General features: G+C 38.9%; 1 protein-coding gene across 3 annotated transcripts in view; it reads right to left on the bottom strand.

The window, feature by feature from the left end:
• Positions 1–7,662: 7,662 nt before the first annotated feature.
• LRRC3B (leucine rich repeat containing 3B) overlaps positions 7,663–26,032 on the bottom strand; it is a 46,801-nt gene continuing 28,431 nt past the window's right edge. For all 3 annotated transcript variants that reach the window (XM_027639380.1, XM_027639381.1, XM_027639382.1), the window contains exon 2: positions 7,663–9,891. In XM_027639380.1, the coding sequence (XP_027495181.1) occupies positions 8,949–9,728 (780 nt within the window). In that variant the 5' untranslated portion in view covers positions 9,729–9,891 and the 3' untranslated portion in view covers positions 7,663–8,948. The remainder of the gene's footprint in view (positions 9,892–26,032) is intronic.

Genomic DNA, 26,032 nt, shown 5'->3' with positions numbered 1-26,032 from the left:
GATTCTTTTTTTTCACTGACAAAGCCTGCCCTCATCTACACACACTTAGGGATTCCAGAGGTCTATGTACAGGAAAATACAAAAAGACACAATGTGGTTTTTTTCATATAAGAAATAAAAATTTAAGGCAATTGTCATTGCTAATTGTCACCAGCATAAGGAAAGGCTAGTCCCTCATTGCCACTCTAGAATTCTGAGAGTGCACCACTGTAGACCTCTGTGACATAATTATTTAGAGGCTAAACTCAAATTAACCCCTTCAGTACAAAAGCAATTGCCAGAACGGTCACTCAGTTCACTCCAAATCAATAACACATTTATTGCAGAAATGCTGATCCCACTGAAGGCAATAGCAAAACTTCTGTTTCATAAGCAGCCCAAAGTACATTCCCGGGTGTGGGAAGAAAGTTTTCTAAAAAAACAAGCACAAATTCAAGTTCAGCCAGGAATTTTGGTGCATTACAACATAAAAACCCAAGACAGATATCGTTTTCCTTTAATTATCTAAAAATAAATTATTTTCAGCATTGCAATTTGCATCCACTATCATGCATAGTTTCAGCATTGCCACAGCTTTTGAAAAGAAACAGATGTTTCCAGGTACTGCAGAGCTTCTTTGTTTGAAGGAATACCTTTATACCTTAACCAGCTCTTCTAAGCAGATAGCCTTTTTCTACTTCAAAACTTCAGAATGTAAAATGGTAAATTTCACTTTATTCATTTAATGACTAGCCATGTTTTAAAAACAGTTTGTGTATACATATCATATCGTATTTGCTTTGTAAAAATCCCTAATATATTAATAAGTTCATGAATCTTGCAAAAAACACAAGAAAAGACCAAATCTCTGCCCACCCATGCACATATCTCCTAGTGAGGTTTAACGTTAATAGCAACAGGATATAATTTTTGATAAGTGAAAACAAACTTGCTTGAAGATTCAGTCTGAAGAGTCATGAAGTTTATTGAACCACAAATGTAATACTAAATAACAAAAGACTAAAGATGGGGGGGGAAAAATCTAGTTCGCATATAGCTGTGATGTGGTTAGACACCCTCTTCTTGGAAATCCAACTGGCTGTGCTGGTGTTTTTCCATTTGTAGTATGGAAGAGTTCGATGTCCCAAAACTAACTTGTACCGCTCTGTAGAAAAGAAAGTTCCCTATGGTTTTAAAGGATCAGCTGTCTGGGATCCTGACCTGTGGTGTATCTGCTACTAGTGGTAACCAAGTCACTTCAAGGAGAGGGTTCACAGACTTTCACAGTGCTGAGGTGGGACTCCAGACAAACTGCTCTCAGAGTGGCATTTCCCAGGTATGGTATTTCCCAAAGCACTCACCCTTAGGGACTACATGAAGAAAGAGACAAGATGTTTTGTGTAATGTAATAGCAACCAGATCCATAGCTTCTGAAATAGGATAAAAAAAGGTGTGTTGGTTGCTCCATATACAGCCACATTAAGAATATAAAAGCCAGCATTTACTTGAGAACCTGAAATCTCCTTAGTATTACCTTAATTCAACAACAACTCCTTTCCTTTGCCACTAAATTTAATTAACAGGGTAGAGAGATATTGTCTAGAGAGCTTATTTGTTGCAGTCACAGGTTATTTTCAGCCAACTTGATATGCCTCAGTACTCTCTGTAGCTAAGAACTCCATTTAAAAGAGACTTTGCTGAAAAAAAAGTTAATCTGGCTTAGGTACAGAAATAAAAAATTGGTAAGCCATGAAATGCAGCATTGAGCACAAAGCTAATCCTCAAAGGAAGAAACAAGAATGGGTCGTGGTAGTGTTTTTTCTTCTCTCCTTTTTGTCTAGCTTTGATGTCCGAAGACAACCTGAAAGTTCTGAAGCCTGTTTTTCCTTTCCAATTTTTTTCCTTGCTTTTATACATTAAAAACTTTCAGAGCATATCTGAAAGAGCATGGTTTTATAGCCACACCTATGTAAAGAAAATGTATATTTTTCTGATATATACCTAAATATCTTTTTACAGATGTGCAGACAGGCATACAAACAGACCTCAGTGAGACATGGTTTAGCTAACATGTTAAACTTCAATCTCCATTTAAATATTAGTGTGAGGTCATACAGTGCCAGTATTGGGGAAGATGTAGTTAAAAAGACCTATTTTTCCAAATGAAGATGGAGCTATGAAGAAGTCTAGAGATCACAAACTCTTTGACTATGAGGCAGTGACTAATAATTATGAAGGATGAAGATGAACATTTTTTGTTGTGTGGTTTTTTTTTTTTGGTTGGTTGGTTGAGGTTTTTTAGTTTGTTTGTTTGTCTTCCCCTCAATGTCGAGTTTAATCTCAATTTGGAGATTGCTGCATCGTTACAAAATCTACTTGCAGACTGCCCCACCAACGCAGTAGGATGCTCACAATGTGCTTCTGAATTCTCACAACAGCATTAAGAATAACACAGTTGTTTGATTTCCCAAATAATTAACTGCTTCTCAAGTTTCCTTGCAGTAGGGAAAGCTTAAAACCATCTCATTTTTCATTCTGGAGTTTTTTTGGAATTAACAGCTGTATTCAGATTCACAAGCATCTCAACAAATCTCCTCCAAGGGCCATAACTATCTCCTAGGAGAAAAACACAGCCAAACACATTTGTAATGCCAAGAATCTACGCATTAACAAGTGCAGAAGAGAACAGATTCAGGGACCCTAGCTCCACTTGCACACTGGTTTTTGCACACAGGACTGTTCCTTATGAGCTAGAAGGCCTTACATCATCCACCTAATTATTTTGCTTTCTAGAAAATTGTACTGCTTTCTGAGACAGAAGGAAAACAAAAGGTTGTTCACAAAGGTCTGTAACAGCTTGATATGGTAACCAATGGATGTGACTAAGGATCTCAGAAAGAGGATGAGCTGTGCCAGTGTCACATTCTCTTCCACATCGTGTGCAGCTGGTACATGGACCAGGGAACATTGCTAAAGGCTGAGGACGGAGGTGTACTTGGCTTAGAGGCAGCGTGAATCATGGTTTTGAAGCAACAAAGCAACATGTTTCATGCTTAAATACGGGAAATCAAAGCATCCAAAGGAGTTCCTGTTTTATCTGTGTGCGTGTGTATATATACATATCTGATATAGTTATGCACTTGCCTAACCGCAGGGAAATGAGTGAATTTCAGAGAAGTATGGATGACCTGCACAGATACATACTCATGTATTTATTGCCATGCAAAAACCACCTACTTCATATGTTGCTATAGTACGGCACGTATAAGCTGTGTCTAATGCTTGTTGGTTGGTTTCACTCCTCAGATTAACTGACTCGGGCAAAAGAAAACCAAAGCTTCCAGGGGATTTCCCTGTAATAAGTGGCATTGTGAAGTACTTATACTTTCAATAAGTCATCACACCAGTTTTCACTTGAAGAAACAAGGATGAAGGGATTTCTTCATGAAAAAGAAGTCTTTAGCCTCGTTTTAATGAAGAATCTGCAGGGAAATTCCCATCCTTTCTAGATGAACCACCAGGTGAGCTGTAATAGTATCAATGCAACTTGATATGTCAGGCAAGGTCTTTGAATAACTTTCCCACAGGTCCCCAGTGGAAAGCTGTCACTCCTTTAGTTAACACGATCTTGGCACAACTCTACACTGAGAGTCCAAACCCTGTCTAACCGTCAGTACTGCAATTCACCGTGAGGAGATACCAACATTTAAACATGATTTTGCTTTTCCTGGACTTCATTCCGACTCCATACATGTGAAACCTCCTTGTCCACAACAAATACCCTTTCAAGCCTCACAGGTTGGCAATATGATTTGCATCCCACTGAATGTGTGAGAGCATCGGTGCCATACAAATCAGGCCCACCTTCTCTTCTTCTACAAACACCCACAGCAGCACCTCAGACAGAATAAGAGAAGCATAGACTTGTGAGCCTTTCCTAGGGAAACCATCCCTGCTTCCTGGGATGAGTAGAGACCTTCCTTGTTAAGAATTGTATCTACATAATGTTAGTATTGTTAACTGCTAACAACCTTGATTTCTGAGAATTTGTGGAGTCCTACCTTTGAATTTGTGTTTTCTTCTCTACAGTACCCTGAACTTCATCATTTAAATGCATGCTCTCTACAAAAAGTATTTTAAGAAAAACCCATAACCCCTTGCCTAACACTGTCTAATCAGAACTGCTCTATCTTCTGTTGCAAGAAACAGAGATCAGACTTCCTGAAGTTACCTTTTGTGTACTACTCCAGTTATTATCTTATGGCGTCTCACCCCCATGCTTGGGGATTTTAGATGTCTTCCCCTATGGAAACAACCTCATATCCTTCATGATCTTACTGTCTTTCTCTACACAGTAATTCAGATATAAGTTCATCTTACTTGAAGACAAGGAGAACCCGAACTGAATGCAGTGCTCCAGATGTGAGTTCATCACAGATTTTATTCAGTGGTTTATCATGCCATTCCACCATGATGTTTGACTATTTCCCTCCTAATGGTGTTTGTCATTGAAGAGCTCCCCATTGTGCCTCCAAAATGTTTTTTCCATTTGATTATAGCCAATTTAGAGAATATCTTTGTGTTCATAGCTATGGATGTGCCATCTGCAGTACTTTGTAGTTATTCAAACCAAATCCAACCTTCATTTTATCATCACCTGCCAACACAGAAATGTGAGAACCTTCTGTATTTCTTCACAGTTAACTGTATGTTGGACTGCCCTCCATAACTGTTTATAATCCACAAATGTTATCAGCTGCTTTTTCCACACCACCCAGAAATACACCGTACAGCATTGGTCCTATTCTGAGACCTTTGAGACATCTTCTCAGGAATTTCAGTAACCATTCACCTTCAAGAAAATGGACAATTTCTTACTTTTGTTTCTTATCTTTTAACCAATAATTAACTCATAGGATGACTTTTTCCCCTTCTCACATGCTAGCCTAGTTTCTTTCAGAACATTTGTCCTGTCTATCCACAGTGCTCCTTAATACCCAATTAACTCTTGGCCCTTGCTTAAGTGGGACTCCTGTTTCTGATTTGCTTAGAAAAAAAACAATGTTACCATTTGTTTCAGCCATACTATGGCTTTACATCCAACCTCACTAGAATTCATATCCTGTTTTCCTTCTCTGGATTTCCCTCTTACAATTTAAAGACTATCTTTTTAACTCATGAAAATCTCATTTACTCTTGTTTAGTTTAGCTCTTTTTCCAGGTGTGGAAGTCAAGGGACACCCTTTTTAAAATTCTGAGACCCCACTGCACATCTAAACATGCTGCAAGATTCCGTGACATCTTCAAGCATTTAAGACTACAGCTGTTCCTTTTACTTTCCTTTTTTGCTTCTTAATACTTACAATTTAACAAGCTGAAAAACAATGTGGTAGATTTTCTGCATGGCATCTCTTTGGTAAACTAGGGTTCTGTTCTCTTCTTTTGTCCCTGGGAAGATGAGAACCTGGATCACCACACTTTCTGTCCATACTCAGCCTCTGAAATTTATGGCAATTGTAGTGCAAAATCTTGCTATTATGAAGACTTGAAAACACAATGTCTGTTAACAATGAAGATATCTGTATCTAATTCTGTATCAAGCTAAGAGCAAAATAAAAACATAAAGTCTGAGCCTAAATACACATGAACCCAATGCACTATCACAGATCTTACAGATCATAATAACACTAGAAAACTAACAGAGGAAAATCATCATTAGTTTAAAAAAAAATTCAAGCTTGAGAGAGTTATCATTAACCATTTTGAAACAAAAACTAGGGAAGTTTTTTTTTAAGAAAATCAGGTTAGACAAATTAATGACATATAAGTTATTAAGCCCCAGCTCTACATTTCCTGAATTATCTTAATTGAAAACAAAAATAAAAAATCACTGTGTTATGCATGTCCTTCATTTTCTGCCACATGCTATCTCCTGTGAATAAGGAAACATCAATTTCCTCTCATCTGCATTTACATGCTAAGGTATCACAGCAAAAAACACAGCAATTTACTCATTTGTGAGCAAAACTGTTTTTGTAAATAACTCCTTGAAGTGTTAAACTTTATCAAAGTTTAAAAATTTGTGCCATTGACTTCAAAGGGCAGAGTGTAGGCTTTTCTCCAGGGTAGTTTTGGACAGAAAGGTGTGTAGCAAATGTGGAAAAAAAAATGCATCTTTTCATGCTAAAAGTTTTTATCTTTCTTTTCTGTTTCTTTTCAATGAAATAAAGAGATATAGCCCAAATATTTGAGCTGACAGGAAAACTTGCATTGTCAGGTCCACATAGCTGAGGAACAGTGATTTAATTAATTTTCCTCATCAGCTAAATTCAGCTTGATGAGTTTGCATCTATTGGTTGTCTGAGTATTGCCTTGATTCTCACACTTTAAAAAAAGAGATTTCAGTACAGCCTTCAAAGGAAAACTTTTGTGAGGAGAGATGTTTGATAGAAATCAATTAAAGAAAATCAACAGACCTGGAGAACTGACGGGAAACCATCCTTCCAAAACGTTTCTACAGAGTAACACTTAACTTGGTTTAAATTAATTTTGGTCTGGATTTAAAGATGTAGAGTCAGAAATTCAGCTTGGCTAAATCTATACCAGCTCCAGATGCTGTCTTGCAGATCAAGTAATAAAGTGGAAAGCCAGAAAAACTAAAGATACATTCTTTACATTTTTGTCAGTCAGGTTTGGGAAGAGGGGTTCTTTTTTAAAATGTTACTTGAAATATAATTTTTAAAACCTGCAAGTGTTTTTAAAGTGTTTTAGGACCATCCAGAATTTTGTAGATGTTGCTGTTTAAATAATTTTGTCCAAATTTTGTGTAGAAATTTCTGCATTCAGCTGTGAATAAACATTGAATTCTTGATTATATTAGTACCTCCAGCTCAGTTCCTTCTTTTAGCTAGTCCCCCCTGCTTTTTCCAAAAGTAGCATACTAGCTGGATCCTAAATATCACTTGGGGAACACAGTGATAGAAACTAAACCAGTTTTATTCTGAAGGAAATTTTAGAGAAATTAGGAGAATTACATCAGGAACAAATTTGGCTCAGCCTATACAGAGGCACTACACATCCCATTCAGTAGGGTTTGTTATATTACCAGTAGAGTACAATATTTTATATGCTCTCTTCAGAATCACATGTGTATTTAACCCTACTGCTTTTGGCTCCTGAAGGAGGCTATGCAGAGCTTGGGGGGCTGGGGTATATAGTTAGATAGAGTTTGGAAAAAGGAAAGCATAAAATGTTAACTAAGGAGGATGTGTAATCAACGGTCTCCTCAGCTTAGAAAATAAAATTTTTACTTAAGGGAGGTAGTTTCAGGAACAGAAATATCAGACAGACTGTGCCCTTTACAAACATTAACACTCTCTTGATTTGCCAAAAACTGTTCACGGAGATAAAGCAAACAGCTAAGTTGGTCACAAGAACCCAGGTAGGACTTAGTCTACAAAGATTACATAAAAGGTTGACTCTATGCATACTGAAAAAAAATCGTCTTCATTTTCCTGCTCTCTGACTTGCTTTGAAACAGATTTTAGCTATTCTTTTAACAATGTTCTGAAAGAAATAAGATAAACAAGGTAGTGCCCTCTAAAACATAAAAGAGTATAACTGTAACAGAAATAACAGATAATCTAACTGGAGAAATGATTCCAGAGTTTTTTCTTAATTTTTAGGCTGTCTTTTAACACTTGTTCTAGCAAAGCAGCATTTTATATATTTTTTTATCCACCCTTCCATAATACACATTCCAATGTCAGTTAGATGGGACCTACAGGGACCCAGAGACAAGTATCATTTTATTATGGTAATAAAGAACAAGACAAATACATTCTTGAGAATTTGTTCCCTTTGAAAACTTTATCTATGAAAAAAAAATCATATTTTTAAAGACAGCAGAGATTTAAAATATCCATTTCATATGCAACACTGAGTTTAACTGCATGTGGGCTTTATATCTTCCCAAATGTTTAGTCATGAAATCATACAAAAACACGTATTTCCTATCACACAACAGAACATGTCTAGCCTATATATTAATTTATTTCCTTAATTTTTTTTAAAAAGGCTATACCCTAAAAAATAAAGTCACTTTTAGTTATGAACAGATTATATACAGATTAAAAAACCCCAGGTTTATTAGGTTTTATTTTAATCATCACTAGTGGTACTCCAGTTTGAACAGTTTGAAACAGAGTATACTAAGTTTGCTCTTGCCTTCTTGCTGTACTCCCCAGTGCTGAAGACAGTCGCATGAAGCTCACACAAGGCAGTAAGCAGGTGTAAGATGAAAATCCACCACATTCCCCCAACTTACCTCTCTTTGACATCCTGAAATGCAGCTCCTTTATGTTTTCTCCTCCCCAGCACTGCCTAAATGCCCTCTGAGGTCTTAACCAAGCATCAGTCCCTTACACTTGGAGTCAGAGCATTCTGCTCTCCTCACACTGCGCCCCTCTCCCATCTTGGTGGGCAGACCCCCAGACAGGCTACCATTCACCAGCTTTTCACTTTGCACCCACGGGTGAGAAGTGCCCTTCAGGGACCCTCCACTCCTGGACCTCCTCATCATCATTCCTCTGAAGAAACCAAGTGTGCTCTGGCACTGCACAGGTTTCTCATCAATAAATTACTCTGCTTTACGTGGTTCAAATTTAAGCTTTTATTTGGTTTTTAAATTAAAAAAATAAATTTCATTATTAAATAGTGGAATGGGTCTAAACTAATGTTTACATATTAATTCACTTGTTTTAGGATACCACCAGAGAAATAATTGAAGTATACCACCCAGACAAAACTTTCTGTTAGAAAGCTCAACAGTGGTGTAATTCAGTTAAACAGGAAAAAAAAAACAACCCCAAAAGTCTTAATGTTTACAATGAACCTTAGAAGTAAACCTCTGGTTTTAGCGTCATCCAGTTCTAGTTCTCATCACAAAGGCAGTCATTGTATTCAGAATACTATACCACAGTGCTAATGTCATCAGCTTCGTCTGGTTTCTTTTGCCTGCTTGGCAGGGATTTCAAGTACTCAAGGTGCCTCCTTGCATCCTCCTGATTCTGTCGGACATAATAAACTACATAGGAGATCACCATGGTGAACCAGCCAAACATGGTGACCAGCATGGCGTAATCAGTAGTCTTTTTAGGAAGGTTGCAGAGGTCAGCATCATTGGCAGCATTGAGGAATGGTCTCCCTGCGTGTTCATCCAGCACAGAAGTCTTGCAGATGACGTTGTTGGCTGTCTCATGGTTGGAGGCCATGCTCCGCAATACCTGCTGCAGTGTGCAGTCACAGTGCCAGGGATTGTTTGCAATCCTGGCTCTGGCCTTTAAGTTGTTGAAAGCGTTTTTGTGCACGCTTTTAATCCGGTTGTCAGACAAATCCAGAGTCTGCAAGGTTTCTGCCACCCCTTTAAAGGCGTGTTCGTCTATAAACTCAATCCCATTTTTTGATAAATCGAGGACTCTCAGTTGGTGCAAGTCCTTAAAAATTTCATTGGGGATAGATGTTATCTGATTGGAGTCCAAATAAAGTAAGACTGTTTCTGGAGAAAGATCTCTGGGTATTTCCTTGAGGTTTGCATTGCTACAGTTGACATACAGATCTCCAGAGAGGGAACAGAAGCAGCCTTTTGGGCACACAATGGTAGAATGAAAGCACGGTATCATGAGGACAAAGCTTTGTAAGAGCAGACACATGGAGAGGGAACGAGTTAACCACAGGTCTACCAAATGCATGCTGGGGTGTCAGCATAATCACATGACCATTTCTCATTCAGCCAACTGTGGTGGAAAAAGGTTCGGCAAAGCTGAAATGTGGCTCCATTTTCTTCCGTGGGTTTAGTAAAAAACAACTAACACATGGGCTTCCTCATGGTCAGTGCTCTTCTTAGAAGCATGCCTACAGAGAGGAAGGCAAAAAAGTTCTTTATACCATAAACTCCAACCCTAACTTTGTTTTCATAAAAAGAAAACAGAAATTAAAGTGAAATGCAACACTAAATAAATGAGTTATTATCTTAGGTAACTCCTATTAACATTAATCTGAGTTTACTGCATATATCCCCTGGACATTTTTAAGAGGATAGACTGCACTTACTACAAATTGCACAGGTTTGGTCTTTAATACTTATTAGAGAAGGCACTGGTTCACTTTTATCATAGATTTTTCTAAAACAGGTATAAAACTAAATTGCATTTTCCCTTGCTGAAGTAGAAGATGCATTAATAGGAGCCAAAAGTTGTATCCCCAGCAACAGTGACAGGTAAGTGAGGAATTTGTGGTGGTTAATGTGAACTTATCTCAAAATAATTTATGCTATTGTAAGTCTAAATCAAAATACTTTAGCAACAAAATATTTTTACTATATGAAGGAACAAAAATTTGGTAAACCAAATGCTGCTGCAAGACACCACAAACATCCACCACCTCCTTGTTTCTCTCCCCCCTCCTTCGCTTCTGCTTTCAAATGCTGGACTTCCTGTACTTTCCAGCATTTTGTGAGACCCACAGACATAATTTCTACTTTCAGTTATCTTGAAAAATTTATTTGCATTTAACATAGAGAAAAAGAAATGGAACAACTGCCAAAAATTCACATACCCCACTTCCAAACCAAATAAAACTCACACAAATCTATGTACGAGCCAAACACAAAAATATCTTATTTGTGGCATATATTTTGCTAATGGAACATATGAAAAATATTGTTCCTGCTCCTCCCCTCTCAAGTTAGCCTAAAAATAGTAAACATCTAGAAGCTTTTCCATTTTCTCCTTTAATTGGAACACAAACACAGAAGTCTGAAATGCTGACCTATAGGGTTTCAAACACAACCTTTTCCCCCACACCTATTATGGTAAACTATGAATTTCTAACGACAACAGGTCCATTTGTTTTCATGTACATGCCCTCTGTCTTTGTAGAAGCTCAGATATTTGCAGCCTTCAGGTTGTATTTACATACAAATGAATTATATTTTTTTCCAAATCCACACTGTAGTCCGCTAAACAAGAAAATCCCTGCAGGGAGGATATGTACGATTTTACACGAAAAAGAAGAAATTGCATTGCAATCATTTTTTGCTTGCAGAATTGACATACCAACTACAGTTTCTGGAACATTGCAGTAATATGGATCAGATGTTTCATGCAGAATTTCAAACCCATAGCTCAAGTTTTATTTAATCCTTTTTGCTGAGGCACAGTATTCAGTAACCCCACAGGAAAAAACATAAAAAACAACTAAAACACATCTTAATAGCATGTACATTATGCGTGGTTACTTCATTGCTCAGGAATGGCAAAAGCTCAGCACACACTCACTGCAACTACTGCAGAGAGTAGTGTATTACTACTAATCCTCAACTTACCTATTGTTCAAGTCAGAGATTGCCCAAGAACCTAAACAGAAAGTTACACTTGGACTCCATAAAACTTCTACTCTAAAACTAAAAAGGTTGTAGCAATGAGAAGTTGTGAAGTTAACCCTGGAAATGTGAAATCATTAAGAAGGGAAGTAAGCAGAGCATGAAAAGCTCCCTTTGAGGAGAGAGAGGTGAGGTAGCACCTCCCCAGTCAATGGAGTCCTTCATGACCTCTGTGGAAGAAACGGGCTTAATGTGAAAGAACCCCACTGCAGTGGGTTCATCCTTTCCATTTCTCCCTTTGGCTCTTTGGTCGCTGCAGTGCCTGGTCTTCAGACCAGACAGAAATCTGCTACAGAAGGAGATAAGTTCCAGAAGTTGTTTTTTCCCAGTCTGCCCAAAAGCACTAAGTACTTGCTAAAATGTGAAGCCCATTTGGAGGCCAAGCTGGAGCTGGCAGCTGCTCCCCCCGGCATTCCAAGCTGACATTCTGCTTCTCCCTCCAGCAGCCCTGGGTGTTGCAGCAAAATGGTCCATCCCCTGGAGATACAGACACCTATTGTCTTCTCCCTTCGTGTTTACATGTCTCACTACTGGGCTGCACCAAAAGAGTACATAAGTCGTCCAGCTCATCGCCACAGAACGAGCATCATCTCATCACCTACTACTCGTACACAGTGGCTTCCCACTACCAACACCCGAGTCCTACTGCTGGAATAGACGGGGGTGAAAGAGACAAGACCTGAAGTAGTCTCAGATGTTTAATTTTGTAGAAGCATAATCATACTGTTGTCACCAGAGCATGACAATTGAATAACATATTTGCTCCATTACAGGCTAAAAAATCCTGCCAACCTGGAATTAGGGCACAGACCCTGCTGAATCTTCCACAGTGCACCACTGAAGATCATGTATCAAAGAGGCCCCAAGAACCAAAGACAATGTGGAACATCTTCATCCCACTGAAGACAAATGAAACTATTTAATGTAATAATGGGTTTAGAGTGGAAGTAGTAGGATCATTACAGACTAAGCAGGAAAATGTTTAATGAAGCAATGCCTCTTCAAAAGACATAACCAAGTAAATGGATACAGAGAGGGGAAAAGCTCCCAATGTTTTAAGTTGTTAGAAAGAGAAAATACAAGTTTAAACCCATAATGAACAACCCAGTCAACAAAACTTAGCTGAACAAGAACAAAGATCAGCAAATTCTCAGTAAATTAACTGGAAGAAATGCAATAGGACTGAGCAACAGTCAGGGTAAACAGAGCTTTGTTTGCTTCCATAATCAGAATATCTGATCCAAGGTATCTGAGGTTTGGGTTTCAACAATAAACTTACAGCAAGAACTTTCTTTACTCCTTATCATTGCAAGAAGAGAAAAGAAAACTAGGATCTACACATTTCTAATGCCAATAGGAATATTTATGGGTTCTTGAACATCCATCTAATTTCATCTGCTTGGAATACAAAAAATAAAAAAGGTAGCAAAGTTGGAACTAACACAAGAGACAGAAACACTAAGGACTACAGAGAAAGGGATGAAAGACACAGAATTAAAATAAATACATAAATTAATTATAAATCTGCAAATAAAGAACAAAATTAAAACTAAATTAAAAAGTAAACAAAGGTACAGGGAAGTGACAGCAATCCAATGAGCACTGGTAGCAGCATGTTATAAAAAGGTTTTTTGTGTACATTTCTAAAATACAAATACAAACACAGAAAACCTAACATACAAGTCAAATATTGCAGGGCAATAAAACTGGAGACAGATGATTGCACAAAAGAGTTCTTTGCAGTCTTGCAATTTAAATGGGTTTTCAAGCTTTACTCTTCTCATGCTCCCCCAAGACCATTCACTCAATACAAACATCCAAAAGCATAGAATGTACAAATCCTGAAATCCTCAGGGAAAGCACATTGCTTTTAATACATAGTGAGATTTCTACTGAGCTTCAGGTGTCAGGTACTTTACAGCAAAAAAGGTGCAGAGACTGTATCTTAGCACCGGAATGCAATATTACTAAATTATCTGTTTGATTAATAACTTCTCCCCACAAGAAAATAATGATGTAAAGAATAAAGAAGCATTAGTGCCTCCAACTACCAACATGGAAAAAGGGCCCACAGACTTAGCCAAGTTACACAGACAGTCCAGGAACAAGACTGCCTGCAATATTAATTTATATTTTGTCTTCAGGGTAAGAAATAGGAGGAAAAGAAATCCGACAACTATCATACAGAACAGCCTAAAAATGACACAGATTGAGACTTTTTGTTGTTTAGGACAATACTAAGACAACAAAAGATGCATAAAAAAAGAATCAAACATATATACAGTTAAAGATGTCTGACTAGGGGAAGAGGTTTCTACTATGGTGGAGACTTTCAGTGTCCACATGGCAGCTTTAGTCATTACCCAAGTACTCACACATGTATGAGTAGTTCCTTATTGGTCCTCCCTCCACACATCCCATGCCTCCATAAAAAGAGAGTGGAAGAGCTGCCGACCCTTGCACTTAAGGGCCCGCCACGGCTGTCAGAGGATTCAAAAGCATAGACTAAAATCAACTTTAGGAGGTATTCTGCCTATAGTATTTTGAATACACACACACAACCCCCTCAGTCATCAGGTGAAATCAGCAGAGCCACTTCTTGATGACACTCTTCCTGGAAATTTTTATCTTCCAGATGCGAGAGAGGGATTTACTCCCTACTTGTTCATGAGATGCCCTCTCCAGATATTGTGTATCTACATTTCAGCAGGGTCCTTCAAAGATTCCTTTCTAGCACTACAAAAATTACCTGTGACAATCAAATATCTTTGTTCAAGTCACTCCAACAGTACAAAACTTCCACTTAGAATTTCACCTGAATGCTCAGATAGTTTCAGGTGAATACCCAAACATTTCTGCTGAAGAAAGATCACGAACACCACCCTTTTCCTGACAACCGTTCATCAAAATGTTAAAGACAAAACCACGATCCAATGTATTTAAATACCTCGATCAATGTATTTAAATACCTTTACGGGTTGATTCCTGTTGTAAATAACAGAATGAGGGCCACAAATTAAGTCTGTAAAACAGGATCACACATGTACACACCAATGTAACACTGGGATCCTGAGGGAAGCAGTGAGGGCACAAGAAAAAGGCAAGCTTATGAAGTCAAGTCTGGGGCAACAGTATGAAAGTGAGAGCATAGCTGGCAGCCACTTATAGAATTTTATTTGGCTTCTAGGGTCAGAAGGTCTGGCTACAAAGGGTTTTCACTGTTGATCTCTTATGTCGAGTGATATTTCCATCTCATGCATGATCACTGGTGCAGATCCCATAAGGTAAATTATGCCTTCACTGGCAATTGAGCAACTACACCATCCTCTTGCATGTGCAAAAAAAAAAGAGCTGCACACATCTCACTGTGAAGGAAATGAAGGGATAGCAACTCCATTTTTGGTATCAATAATGTAAGGTACTAGAATAACGTCTCCTCTTAAAAGATGCATCCCCTGATGAAAAAGATTGCATCTGTTACTCCAGCAGTGTTGAAGGGGTCACAGCTAACTACCGATGCTCAGCATTTGCACACACAGTTTGTACTTAAAGTTACTTGAAGGCACCATGATTAGAGAGGAATTTCTTGTTACTGTAGCTTATGTGCTCAAAGGAGCAGGCAAGATCAGAAGAGGTAAAAGGAAGAAGCCAACAGATCAACCACAGGGGGTGGGCTGTTGGCTGCATCATGACTGTACTCAATCTGTCTGGTCTGTCACTTTTCAACCACCAGAAAAATTGCAAAAAAATATGTACAACTCAGCTTCCCAAGAACAGGGATTGTAGAGGATGATGCACAATTCACCTGCCTAGGCTCACCATGCTTCTGATGATGTACAGCTACAAAACTTAAATGACCTGTTACTAACTTAAGGCACAGTACCCAGAAATGTCCTCATTTGGAAATGGATGCCAAACGGCACCGCAGAGCTTCGCACTCCTTGGAATCACAAGAGTCCACAACAAACATCAATTTCCTCAGTCAACACCAAAGGAATCCCCGGGAACAACTGCTGGCCCTCCACACCAGGCACGCACTGCACATGGCGAGCTGCCTCCCATCCTCCTCACATACAGCCCATACAACTCACATATGAATCTATAGACTGCTCCCATTTCTGTGGGCAGCAATACTGCCTTCAAAGGAAACACTCAGCTCCCAGTAAGCCTTCAAGAGATCCCTGAAAAAAATAGCTCAACTTTTCAAACCTGGTCTAAGTAAAGTCCTCCCCTTCAGAGTAACAACTTTCTTGTGTGCCAGCATTGGAATTTTGACACAGAATTAGAAAAGTCCAGGAAATAAGACTCTTACAGGGCTCTTTTTTTAGACATCCTTTACAGTAAACTTGCACTTTGAATAAATATTAAAATTTTATAACTAAAACTCCATTAAAAGGGAACACTGTAAAAAGATCATTGTTTTATCTGACTTCTAGAAAATTACTGAGATGTTTTATAGTTTTGAAAGACCTGACATTATAAGTTTTTCCCCCCTCTTTAAGACATTTACTATGTTGGTTTATAGAAAAGATGCTCATTGATAAATCTAGTTTCCTATTCTCTATTAAAACAGGCCTTAACTTTGTCATATTGAACATTTTTGTTTTACATCAGGTTTAGCAAAGTACCCACTGAAGTAGAAAATTCTCCCTTTTTTAATACATTGTTTTCCTTAAGTTCTGCTTCTTGTAATGCCAGTCTGCTTGTTACAAACTGCACACAAGCATCTGCCTTGTTTTCCACATTCACACAGAGCAATATTTTTTCTTTTTTTTTCCCATCGTGATAAAATGCCATCTACTACTTTATCTCTAAAAAAATTCCCTTGCAATTAGTATTAACAAGACAGCCATAAGCTGGAGACTATAGGCTAAAGTTAATGGGTGATTATCCTACCTGAAAAGTCCAGTTTGCTAGAGGACTAAGGACAGGACAATTTTACCTGAACCCAAATAAAGAGATTTGCCACCACTACTCCCTAACAATTACTAATGGCATACTTATGACAAAGAACATATGTACAGAAATAACTATTTATATACATCCTACCCTTAATCAATCTTACACTATTGGTAAATACAGACCTTCTAGTAAGCTACACGTTGGGATTTCCTGTGCATCTGTGTGCCATGCTTGAGAACAGAAGAACCTCTGGAGGCTAACAGAATCTGCGCACATTGGGAAAAAACCTCCATGAAATCCTGCCTGGCTCCACTAACATCTGGCAGGCTGAATTGGCCCAAACTTTTTAAAAAACTGAGAGGATTGATGTAAAAATGCTGAGCCTCCTCCTTTCATATCTTACTCTAAATTCTGTTTCAAGATTTAGATGATGGTTCAAAAGTGACAGAATCAAAATAATAAAAATTAAAATATTAAAAAAAAAGAAGTTTTGTTTTGTTTTTTTTTCTACTTCCCTATGGACATATGATAAGACTACACCACGGCAATGTGACAGACTGAGTGGGTATTGAGCTGGAAAATGATGATACTTACAAGCTAGAGCTGTGCAGGAGCAGCAAGACCCGAAGGAGAATGCAGAAGCCCCTTCTGATCTCTGTGCTGTCTGTGCACTACAGAACAACAAATTTCATGGTAGCAAGTAAATTCCTTCAAACAAACAACACAATTTTTCAAAACAATACCACTTGTGTACTGTCAGCACACCACAGCTAAGGGCAATCTCACTAGCTGCACAGACGGACACTGAGTCAGGCAACTCAACCTTCTCCATGGCTCCAGGACTACATGAGGAAATTTAATTTAGCAGATGAAACAAGAATCTCCTTTTGAGTCTCAGGACAACCTCTGTCTTTCATGCCTCTCTCTCTGTCACTCCTCAAATGTGTTGGTATCTTCAAAGCTCAGCTACCTTGAAGGTAGGCAGTTAAAATGCTATGAAGCACCACACCAGAGATGCCACGAGTTGCTTGCAAGGTGCCAGGTGATTTAAATTCCCAGAAGAAAGTCTCTAGCAGTGAAAGATTCTCACGATTGCACAATATGGCAAGATGAAATCTTAAAGAAGTAAGAAGAGAAATTAATAGAAGCCAACGGCAAATGAGGTGGGGGAAAAAAGGAGTGCAAAAGATCACCAATTCTATGAATAATTGAAATGTCATGATTAATCAGTGTAAGCCTGAACTTCAATTGCATAATGGATTCATTATCTAATGAAACACCAAATGTACTCAAACTATAATATTCTCCCCAAAGATAGAACTCAGAATGCCAGTTGACATTTTGTTCCCAAAAAACTTCTAGTGTAGACATCTATGTGTGTATAATTGTTCAGGCAAGACACTTCCAGTTGCAGAAGAAAACTGTATAGGTAAAATTTTATAGATCCTAAGCTATGAATGCCCTCTCTTAACAGTCAAAGAGTAATAAAATCGTTGAGGAGAGAGCCAAATGAACATTTTAAGCTATAATTACTTTCTGATTGTGAGATCACTGAATTTATCATTCCTTATTACAGATTAACAGCTTAATTATACTGTGTGGGCAAATGAATCAGCACTTTAAGACTGATGTGTTGAGTTCATGCTAAAGAATGTATTTGACTTTTCTCCCTTTTCACGTCACGTCAGGAATTATTTCATAACTCTCAGCTGATAAATACTTGTGTGAAGCTTAGCAGATACAATAATAGATCAATGACAGGAAAGTATTACCAATCATCTCCTAACTTTCCTATGATGTTTTGCTCTTGGAAGTCTTCTGTGGTAACACGTTTCTTGGAATGAAATGTTATATACTTGCTGGAAATGAAAGAAACAGCTGTAGGGGATGCTCTTAGGCCTAACAAAGATTGAATCACTTGCTTTTAAAAAGTGACACCTACTTTTCCCACTTATCTCCTGCACCCTCTTCATATGATGTAGACTACAAAACGCTCCAGTCCTTTCCCTGAGAAATACAACCTGATGGGAAATATAAACAACATTTTGTATGCAAATCTATGCCACTTGCAAAAGTAAAGAAAACATTACATACACTTATGGTGCGTATGTAGTGGCAACATTAAGTTAAAAATGAAAGGCATAAGATGTAAGAGACGTCATAATCTTCAACATCATTTATCACTATATTTGGGAGAAATTGTCTTGGCAACCTATAGAAGAATGCACTCAAACTGGCTCAAAATATGCCAGTTACTTCTCAGCAAACGTATCTGCAAAATGATTTTTTTATCACTATATAAGAACATGAAGAACCACATTACAGATGCTAAGGAAAATGCTCCAACACATGCAAATGACTACTTGTGAAGAGTTCTCCAAAGTCACATAATTTGTTTCTAGATTAATTATTAGTGTGCATTAAAGCAAAAAACATTTTTAAGAGTTCGGGATTATATTCTATCAAGTCTCAGTCACATTTTCTGAGACAACATCAACAAGCTTCTGTTTAGCAAGAAAACTCTTTCCAGTAGCAGCTGAGTCAATCCTCCATATGATCTATACTAGAAAAAAAATATACTCTGAAAGCTTAAAATAACCTGAACTGGAAATACTTTGTCTTCCTTGGGTAGAGAGACACAGACTAAAGTCTGTTCTGAAGACTGGTTATGAACAGAATACCTAGGCACCTTTCATGATTGCAGTAGGTTTTCAATAAATCTGATATAATCCAAGGGAAAATGTTTCCAATGCAAAATGGCAATTTCACAATATTTGCTGATCTATTTTTCTCCCATATTAAAAAAAAACCATGACTGAAGTGAAACAGACAAGCGCCCAGTTGGAGCCATACCCTGACTTTATCCAGTAGCTAATGATGGATGTTCCTTCAACTTAATTCTCCAGTATCAGAACAGAGAAAATGCCGTCTTGATCTCAAGTTAATTACACTGATCACCTCAATGATTACCAGCATAATCAGTGGCAAGTCTTGCAATTCAGTCTTGATAACTGCATCTGGTGACTGCAGATGGTGTCCTTGTCCAACTGAAAATCTCATTCTTATTTTGCAAAGTGTAAATCTAACCTGTGGTAACAAAAGTTTATCAGAAGCTGATAGGCCTTTAAGGAACCACTTTGCAAAGACAAGATTCAGATCACCTAGATGTCTTTCTTCCACTTTTAGGGGTGTTTATTTGGTTCTGTGTACTATGATCTTCAGTCTCATTTGATGTTCATCCAAATGTTCCTGCAACTTAGTAGGCAGAGAGTTGTAATTAGGCTGGGGAAGCTGTGCTGATAATAAAGTCAGCAAGGCAGAAATAACCATGCAAACCTGAAGGGACCGTTCAGCAAGGAACATGCTAGTGGTTTCGTAGAGTTGACAATCGTTGCACAAAGCAGCCAGCAAGACAGCTGCTGGCAGCAGATACCTGGGCACTGGGGAGTCCTAGAAGAGATGTGTTACAGACTCCAAAGTAAGACAAGGGAGGAGGAGAATGAAGCAGAGCATGACCGAAAGTTTCTTTTTCCAGCTGACCCTCTGTCACAGAGCAGGTTCCCAGGAACTGCAATGAGACACATTTCTTGGGTTAGACAGCTTAAAAGGAAATATACATGTGAGCAGAGGAAGTGCCCCAGGGGCAGTTTAACATCCAGCTTCACAAACTCTTGCTTTCAAAGTGGGATTTAGATTAACCCATCATGTTAAACCACAGGAAACCAAGGCTGTTTCTCTCCGTGCACAATTGCCCAGTGATACAAACACAGAGCAATAATCCATGGTACAAGGAATTTTCAAGGAAAGAAGCTGGTAGAAGCTACTACTAAAATGAAGCAATCTGATTAATATACACAAGATAAGACTACAAAGAAAAAGAACATACTTCCAGAGTAATTACTCTTTATGAAAAAATATTAAAGGGGTTGAAAAAACCCCACAAGACAAATTAGCAAAAGGGGACAGCAGTTAAAACAGAGTACCTCAGCAGTTATTAATTCAGCTCCTTGTGCTTTGAAATATGCTAGCTATATAATAACAGGACCTTTAACAGGCATGCAGAAGTAGAGTAACTCATTTAGAAAAATGCAAGAAAAATAAAATGTGTAACCGCATATAAAAGAAACCAAAAAAGTTTGAAACTTCCAATTAAAAGCTCTAAACTTAAACACCACAAAACCACAATCTCCTATTAAAGAAACTAAAATTGTGACTTATCAATGCATTTCAGAAAATAGCAAAAGAGAGAGTAAGCATGGAATAATTATGAGATCAATAAGCAATTAAGCAACTTCAAAAGATATTTAAGTGATCTTAGAGAATCTGGACACACTGAGCTAACTACAAGCCACTTGAGCTTGCCAAAGAAACTGGCTGATCAGTGATGCTAGTTTTGCTGTGTCAATGGTTATCAGACCTGCACACTGCCACTTGCATAGCTGAGAGAGCAAAGAGCACATCTACAACACACAAACACACAATGTACTTCCCATTTCTCACCAAAGGTGTCAAGCAAAGGTATCATAAATGTTTACTGTACCAAACCACCCACCACTAAAACCACATCCTCACTTTTAATACTTTAATCCATGAGCAGATCCAAATAATTGTAATTTCTTTTTCATCACTTTGCCAAAAAAACTTACCTTTTTTTTTCTTTTCTTTCTGTCACTGAATGCCATAATACCGGGCTAATAATAGATTTTCTTTCTATATTTAGATATCATTATAGCTCTAAAAACTCAACATGTGGGAGACTGAAATAGTCAGATACAGGGCTCTTGTACCATGACAGCAACATTACCAGGTTCCCATCAGGACCTGATTTTAGCTCTGCTGGCTGCTACCGTCATTAGAAGCTGAGGAAGAGACTAGCCCAAGCAACCTCTGTAACCCTGCTTCAGATGAGGATCCCCCAAGCAAGTGAAATCTAGCAGTGTAAAGCTTCAATGCCATCTTGTGCTGGCAGCATTTCCCTAATTAAGAGTTTAAGGCCAGATGGAGCCGCTAGATCATCTAATCTGACCCCCTGCCTACTACATGACGTATCATTTTACCCGGTAAACCTCATATTGAGCCCAGTAATTTAGGTCAGACTAAAGCATGTCAGAACTGAGGAGACGGCTGTGCACCAAGGCAGTACCTTCTGTACCCACTGCTCTTGCACCATCCTGTATCTTCATCCACCATAACAGTTAAACTATTCCAGCAGATGTACCTGCTCCAATAGGATCTAGACATCAAGCAAGAGTCTCTGTTTTCAAAAGACAAGCTATACTGAAAGATAATGTTCATCATAAACACTTACATGTCTCCAAATGAAAGTTAGAAAAACTGGTTATTTTTTAATGTGCTGGTGAGTTACATCAGGCCCTCAACTGCCATTAAAGGACTTTGCAAATTACATGTGTTACATCTAAACAACAATCAGCACATTTTCATTTTGAAATAACTACTCTGGAGCGTCCCCAAGGCTTACTAGGAAGTCAGGTAATTTATTTATTATTTCTTTTAACCACAGAGTACTTTTCCAAACTCATAAAAAAACTCGCTGTGTAAGTTCCTCTTCTGAGGACATAAGATGATAGCAAGTTGTTATTACAGCTTGATGTAGCAGACTGAAATCCTTTAAGGGTTCTCTAACCCTTACTCAGCAAAAATCTTCAGCCTGCTTGCAGTTCAGCAGCTTGGTGAGAGGTAAGCCTTCAATGTTCAGGGAGCTGAAATAGAAATTGTTTATCAAGAGTTGCTAAATAAAAGGAACAGCTCTAAAGAAAAAAAAAAATCTGCATTTTTCAGTGGAAATAAACACTAATCTTTATCAGACATGAAATTTAGCTGCTCAAGAAAACCAAAACCAAGGCACAGCTGCTTGATACTGAGTGCACAGAGATTTTCCAGTCAGTCAGTCATTCTATCCAAGGAGAAAAGAAAGCAAGAGCCAAAAGAAAGTATTGCAATGGCTGCCTCCAAGATGAGAACAAATCGTTGAGGTCATATTTATTCTAAAGGAAAAGAGGTCTTTATCAGTTGCACTAGAGCACGACAGGAAGAGACTAAAACTCGGTTCAATAAAACCCTTATTTTAAAGAGAATACACCAGCTCTTTGTGTGTCCCCTCTGAGGTTATACAGGCAAGTTGACTTTGGCAGAGCTAGCTGATACAAAAAGCAGGAGTTGTGAAGGAAAAAAAAATCTTGATTAGCTGGGCAATGATCCAATAAGCAAGACACTGGAGGCTGCAAGTTCACAGCTGAAGAAGCTCAGGTAGAAATAATTTATAGCAAATTAAGTTAGGTCATGATAATGAAATTTAAAGACATGTGGGACATGATTTATTTTACTAAGGCTTGTTGGAAAGTGAAAACCAAGCAGTGCTAACAGGAGGGCTAATTTAACTCTGGTCACAGTTGGTACTGGCACTAGCATAAACTTAACTTGACATACTTGGAATGAGAAAGAGAATACAAGAATAGGATTTTAAAAAAAAAAAAAATTAACACCATTTTTCCAAATTGCAGAGGAAAGCAGGGCAAATTCGGTCCTCTGAATCACTGCTACTTGTTTCCCAATTTTAAAACACCCTGGCACGCAGCCCTCAGTGGCAAACGCGGTGGAAATACCTGATCGCAAGCATTGGGAAGGGATAGAAACCAACACCTGCACTTGCAAAGCCGCTGCCATCAAGAAGCAGGAGGGAGGATGGAAAAACCTAATGGGAGAAGGTCTAATAAGAGGTACAGCCCCCTTGCAGGTCACTAGAAAGTGGCAGCAATGGCAGAAGGGATGCTGCCATCTTTGAGGACTTTTCAAGTTACCTCAACAGGTTATCTCGTGGCAGCCTGGGCTTTGGCTTCATTTGGCAACAGATGCAGTGCCATTATGTCCTCAACTGTCTGTCCCTCCTGCCACCCATGTTTCTCATGCTATGAAAAATACCAGGTGAAGGAGAAAAAAGAAAGAGCCACTTTATAATGGATGAAGGCAACAGTTTGCAGAAGGGGGAGAGAGAGAGAGAGTAATAAAAAAGTGTTAATATTAAAGTAATAAAGCTTGTGGCCATTTTTCAGTCTGAAATGCACAACACCATAAAACAACGCTTAAAGGCACTCACTTCTGTTCCAAACCACCTGCACGCTAAGGCACCCTGCTATTAGCACAGAAGTTGTTTACTACCAGTCTCATTTCAGTCTAACTCCAGGAGAGCCATAAAGCTGAATTTTTTCACTCAGTACAAGGCCCCAAGTGGCCCCAGGTTTTCTTTGGTATGCCAAGCCTCACTGTGTCACCTGCAATCCCTGCCCAGTCACTAACCCACTCATTTCAAACAAAACGTATAAAAGTCAAATCAGAGCAAAGGGAATCTGTGCCTGGAGCACGGCACACACAAACTCTCCTTCTCCCCTTCTTCTCCTCCGGTTCCTGAAGCAACAGCTACTCTCAGAGAGGTCTACTGAGCACAGCTACGATGGTGGCTTTGTCTGCCAGTAAGTGTCAGTTGTGTCCTACACTTCTCCAAAATGGTCTGGCCATTGGTAGGTAAAATGAGACTTCTATTTCCTCTCCTAAAACAATTCCTTCCAAAAAAAACCAAGGGAGAAGTAATGAAATATAATGGCAGAGTAAATAAATAATGGATATTGTTCTGAAATTAAGACAAATTTTTTCCTGTTTGTTTTATTTGTCACTTGCCTCTTTTTTCTTTTTTTTTTTTTTGGGGGGGGGGGGCGGTGGTGGTGTTTGTTTCTTTGGTTGCTTTTTTGTTTGCCCCAAATAAAAGCATATGAATTCAAAGCCACTCACTCACGTTTTTCCCCCCTCAGAAACAAACCTTAGGATTTAGGGGCTTTTTATAGAGATGGCCCAGGTACAGTGAAAGTCTTTGTCTCACTGGCAAGATGACTAATTCAAGGACTAGAAGACAGGAACATTCAAGGCTGTCAGAAAAGCCTGTGGAATTGCAGGAAGAGCAAAGAAGAAGGAGAATCAGAAATTACACCTGTGCTCTCACTGTGAAGGAAGGAAGCCAGATGTGGGAGTTTCACATGAGAGACCACATTGGCTCATAAGTTGATGGCTGAGATCCTTACAACCTGGAGCCCAGTGAAATTGCCTAGCCTTAACCAATTCTATAAATTATACCATCTTCCTGGGAGTTACACGACAAACCTGAGACTGCCCACCATCAGCAGCATCAACCTCCTACTGACTAATAAGGTAGAAAGAGACGGACTGCTGTGGCCACCAAACCATACAGTGGTATAGTCTTTCCCCATACTTACACATCTTCACAGCAAGAGACAAAATAATGAAAAGCACCTTGTTAACTGCCCTCCTCCTTTCAAAGGCACCTTTACCTCTTTCATGCACTCAAATCTCACATCTGAATACAAGTCAAGAGTCCAGGACACCCGAAGAAGTCCAAATGGCCTATGCAACATTGTTACCAAGTCCCAGACTACATACCAAGAATGGCAAAACAAAGAGTAAAACAAACTGTACCACTTGAGAGTAGAATTTTCAAATCCTTTTCCTCAATCTTCCCATCACAGGAAGCATTATGTTACTCATTCTCCTTTCCTTAGTTGCCATAGATGCAGTGCCACAGTGCTGCAGCAACAAGCAGCCACCTCCATAAGCTGGTTCACATCTGAGCACTCCCTGCTTCCCTTCTTGCTTTCAGTCAGGCAAAGGTATTCTCCAGTTCCATTCTGCCCCATCTCACTGGACAGTGAGGATAACAGACTAGTTCATGGACAACAAAACAGATTAAACTTTCGTAATGAAGGGCTGCCATACAGTTTCAGTGCCACTTGTTCTGGTCCAAAGACAGTTTGCCTGCATCCCAAAAGGATGCTTCCTGAAAATAACAGATTTTCCACCTCTTCCAGTTGCAAGAAGAAGCCTGTCCTTGTAATCCTACATTTCAAACCTTGCATCCTTTGCTAGCCTGAGGAGCAGCCCAGTGTTAAACCTCAGTCAACGCAGTGCTGTCAACCCATATTCAAGCTGCTCCATGATAGATGAGAGAGCTGTGTAAGCAGTAGGTGTTTACATGGCAATAGCCATATGTTACTGATCCACCAGAGCTCTCACGGTGCTCTGTGCTCAAAAGTGTCTCACCAGAGCACAAAAGAGAAAGACACTCATAGCCATGTCATCAGTAGTCCCCCCATACTGTCACCACAGTGGACGTGTCTTCATCAACAGGACTGCAGCAGACCTTAGTCCCATGCCTGTACCATCCTGTTCAGTACTCAGCTTCTTGCTACTGGCCTCATTGCTGCTTTCAAAACATCAGAAGACTGTTAGTAAAGACAGGAAAAAGAAACTACGTTTGCAAAAACCATTGGATGTTATCCACTGGATGTTATGGAGACAGGGCACAAGGAGCTGTCTCTCTAGCATGAAAGCATACAGTCACAGCTCTAGGGGGAACACTCCTCAGTAATGAACTCTGAGGTTAAAACCACTTTTTCCAAAGAGTGTCCAAGGCACCTCGTGAAAGGAAGGCTAGAGTGAGTGACATGCACCACATTGAGTGTGAAGAGAGAAACAGAGGTAGCCCTGAAAAGTCACTTCACCTGCTTTCCTTTTCATTAGGATATACAACCTTTCCTTTCTCTTTCCACTGAAAAACTGTCATCTCGCAAACAACCATTCTAGAATTCTTCAGAGTTGCACACTAAAATGTACTTTGGCAAGCACCTC

The sequence above is a fragment of the Corapipo altera genome, unplaced genomic scaffold, assembly GCF_003945725.1.
Source record: "Corapipo altera isolate COAL_440 unplaced genomic scaffold, ASM394572v1 44, whole genome shotgun sequence".
NCBI lineage: Eukaryota > Metazoa > Chordata > Aves > Passeriformes > Pipridae > Corapipo > Corapipo altera.
The sequence above is the reverse complement of the archived record's forward strand: the minus strand, read 5'-3'. Positions and strand labels throughout refer to the sequence as shown.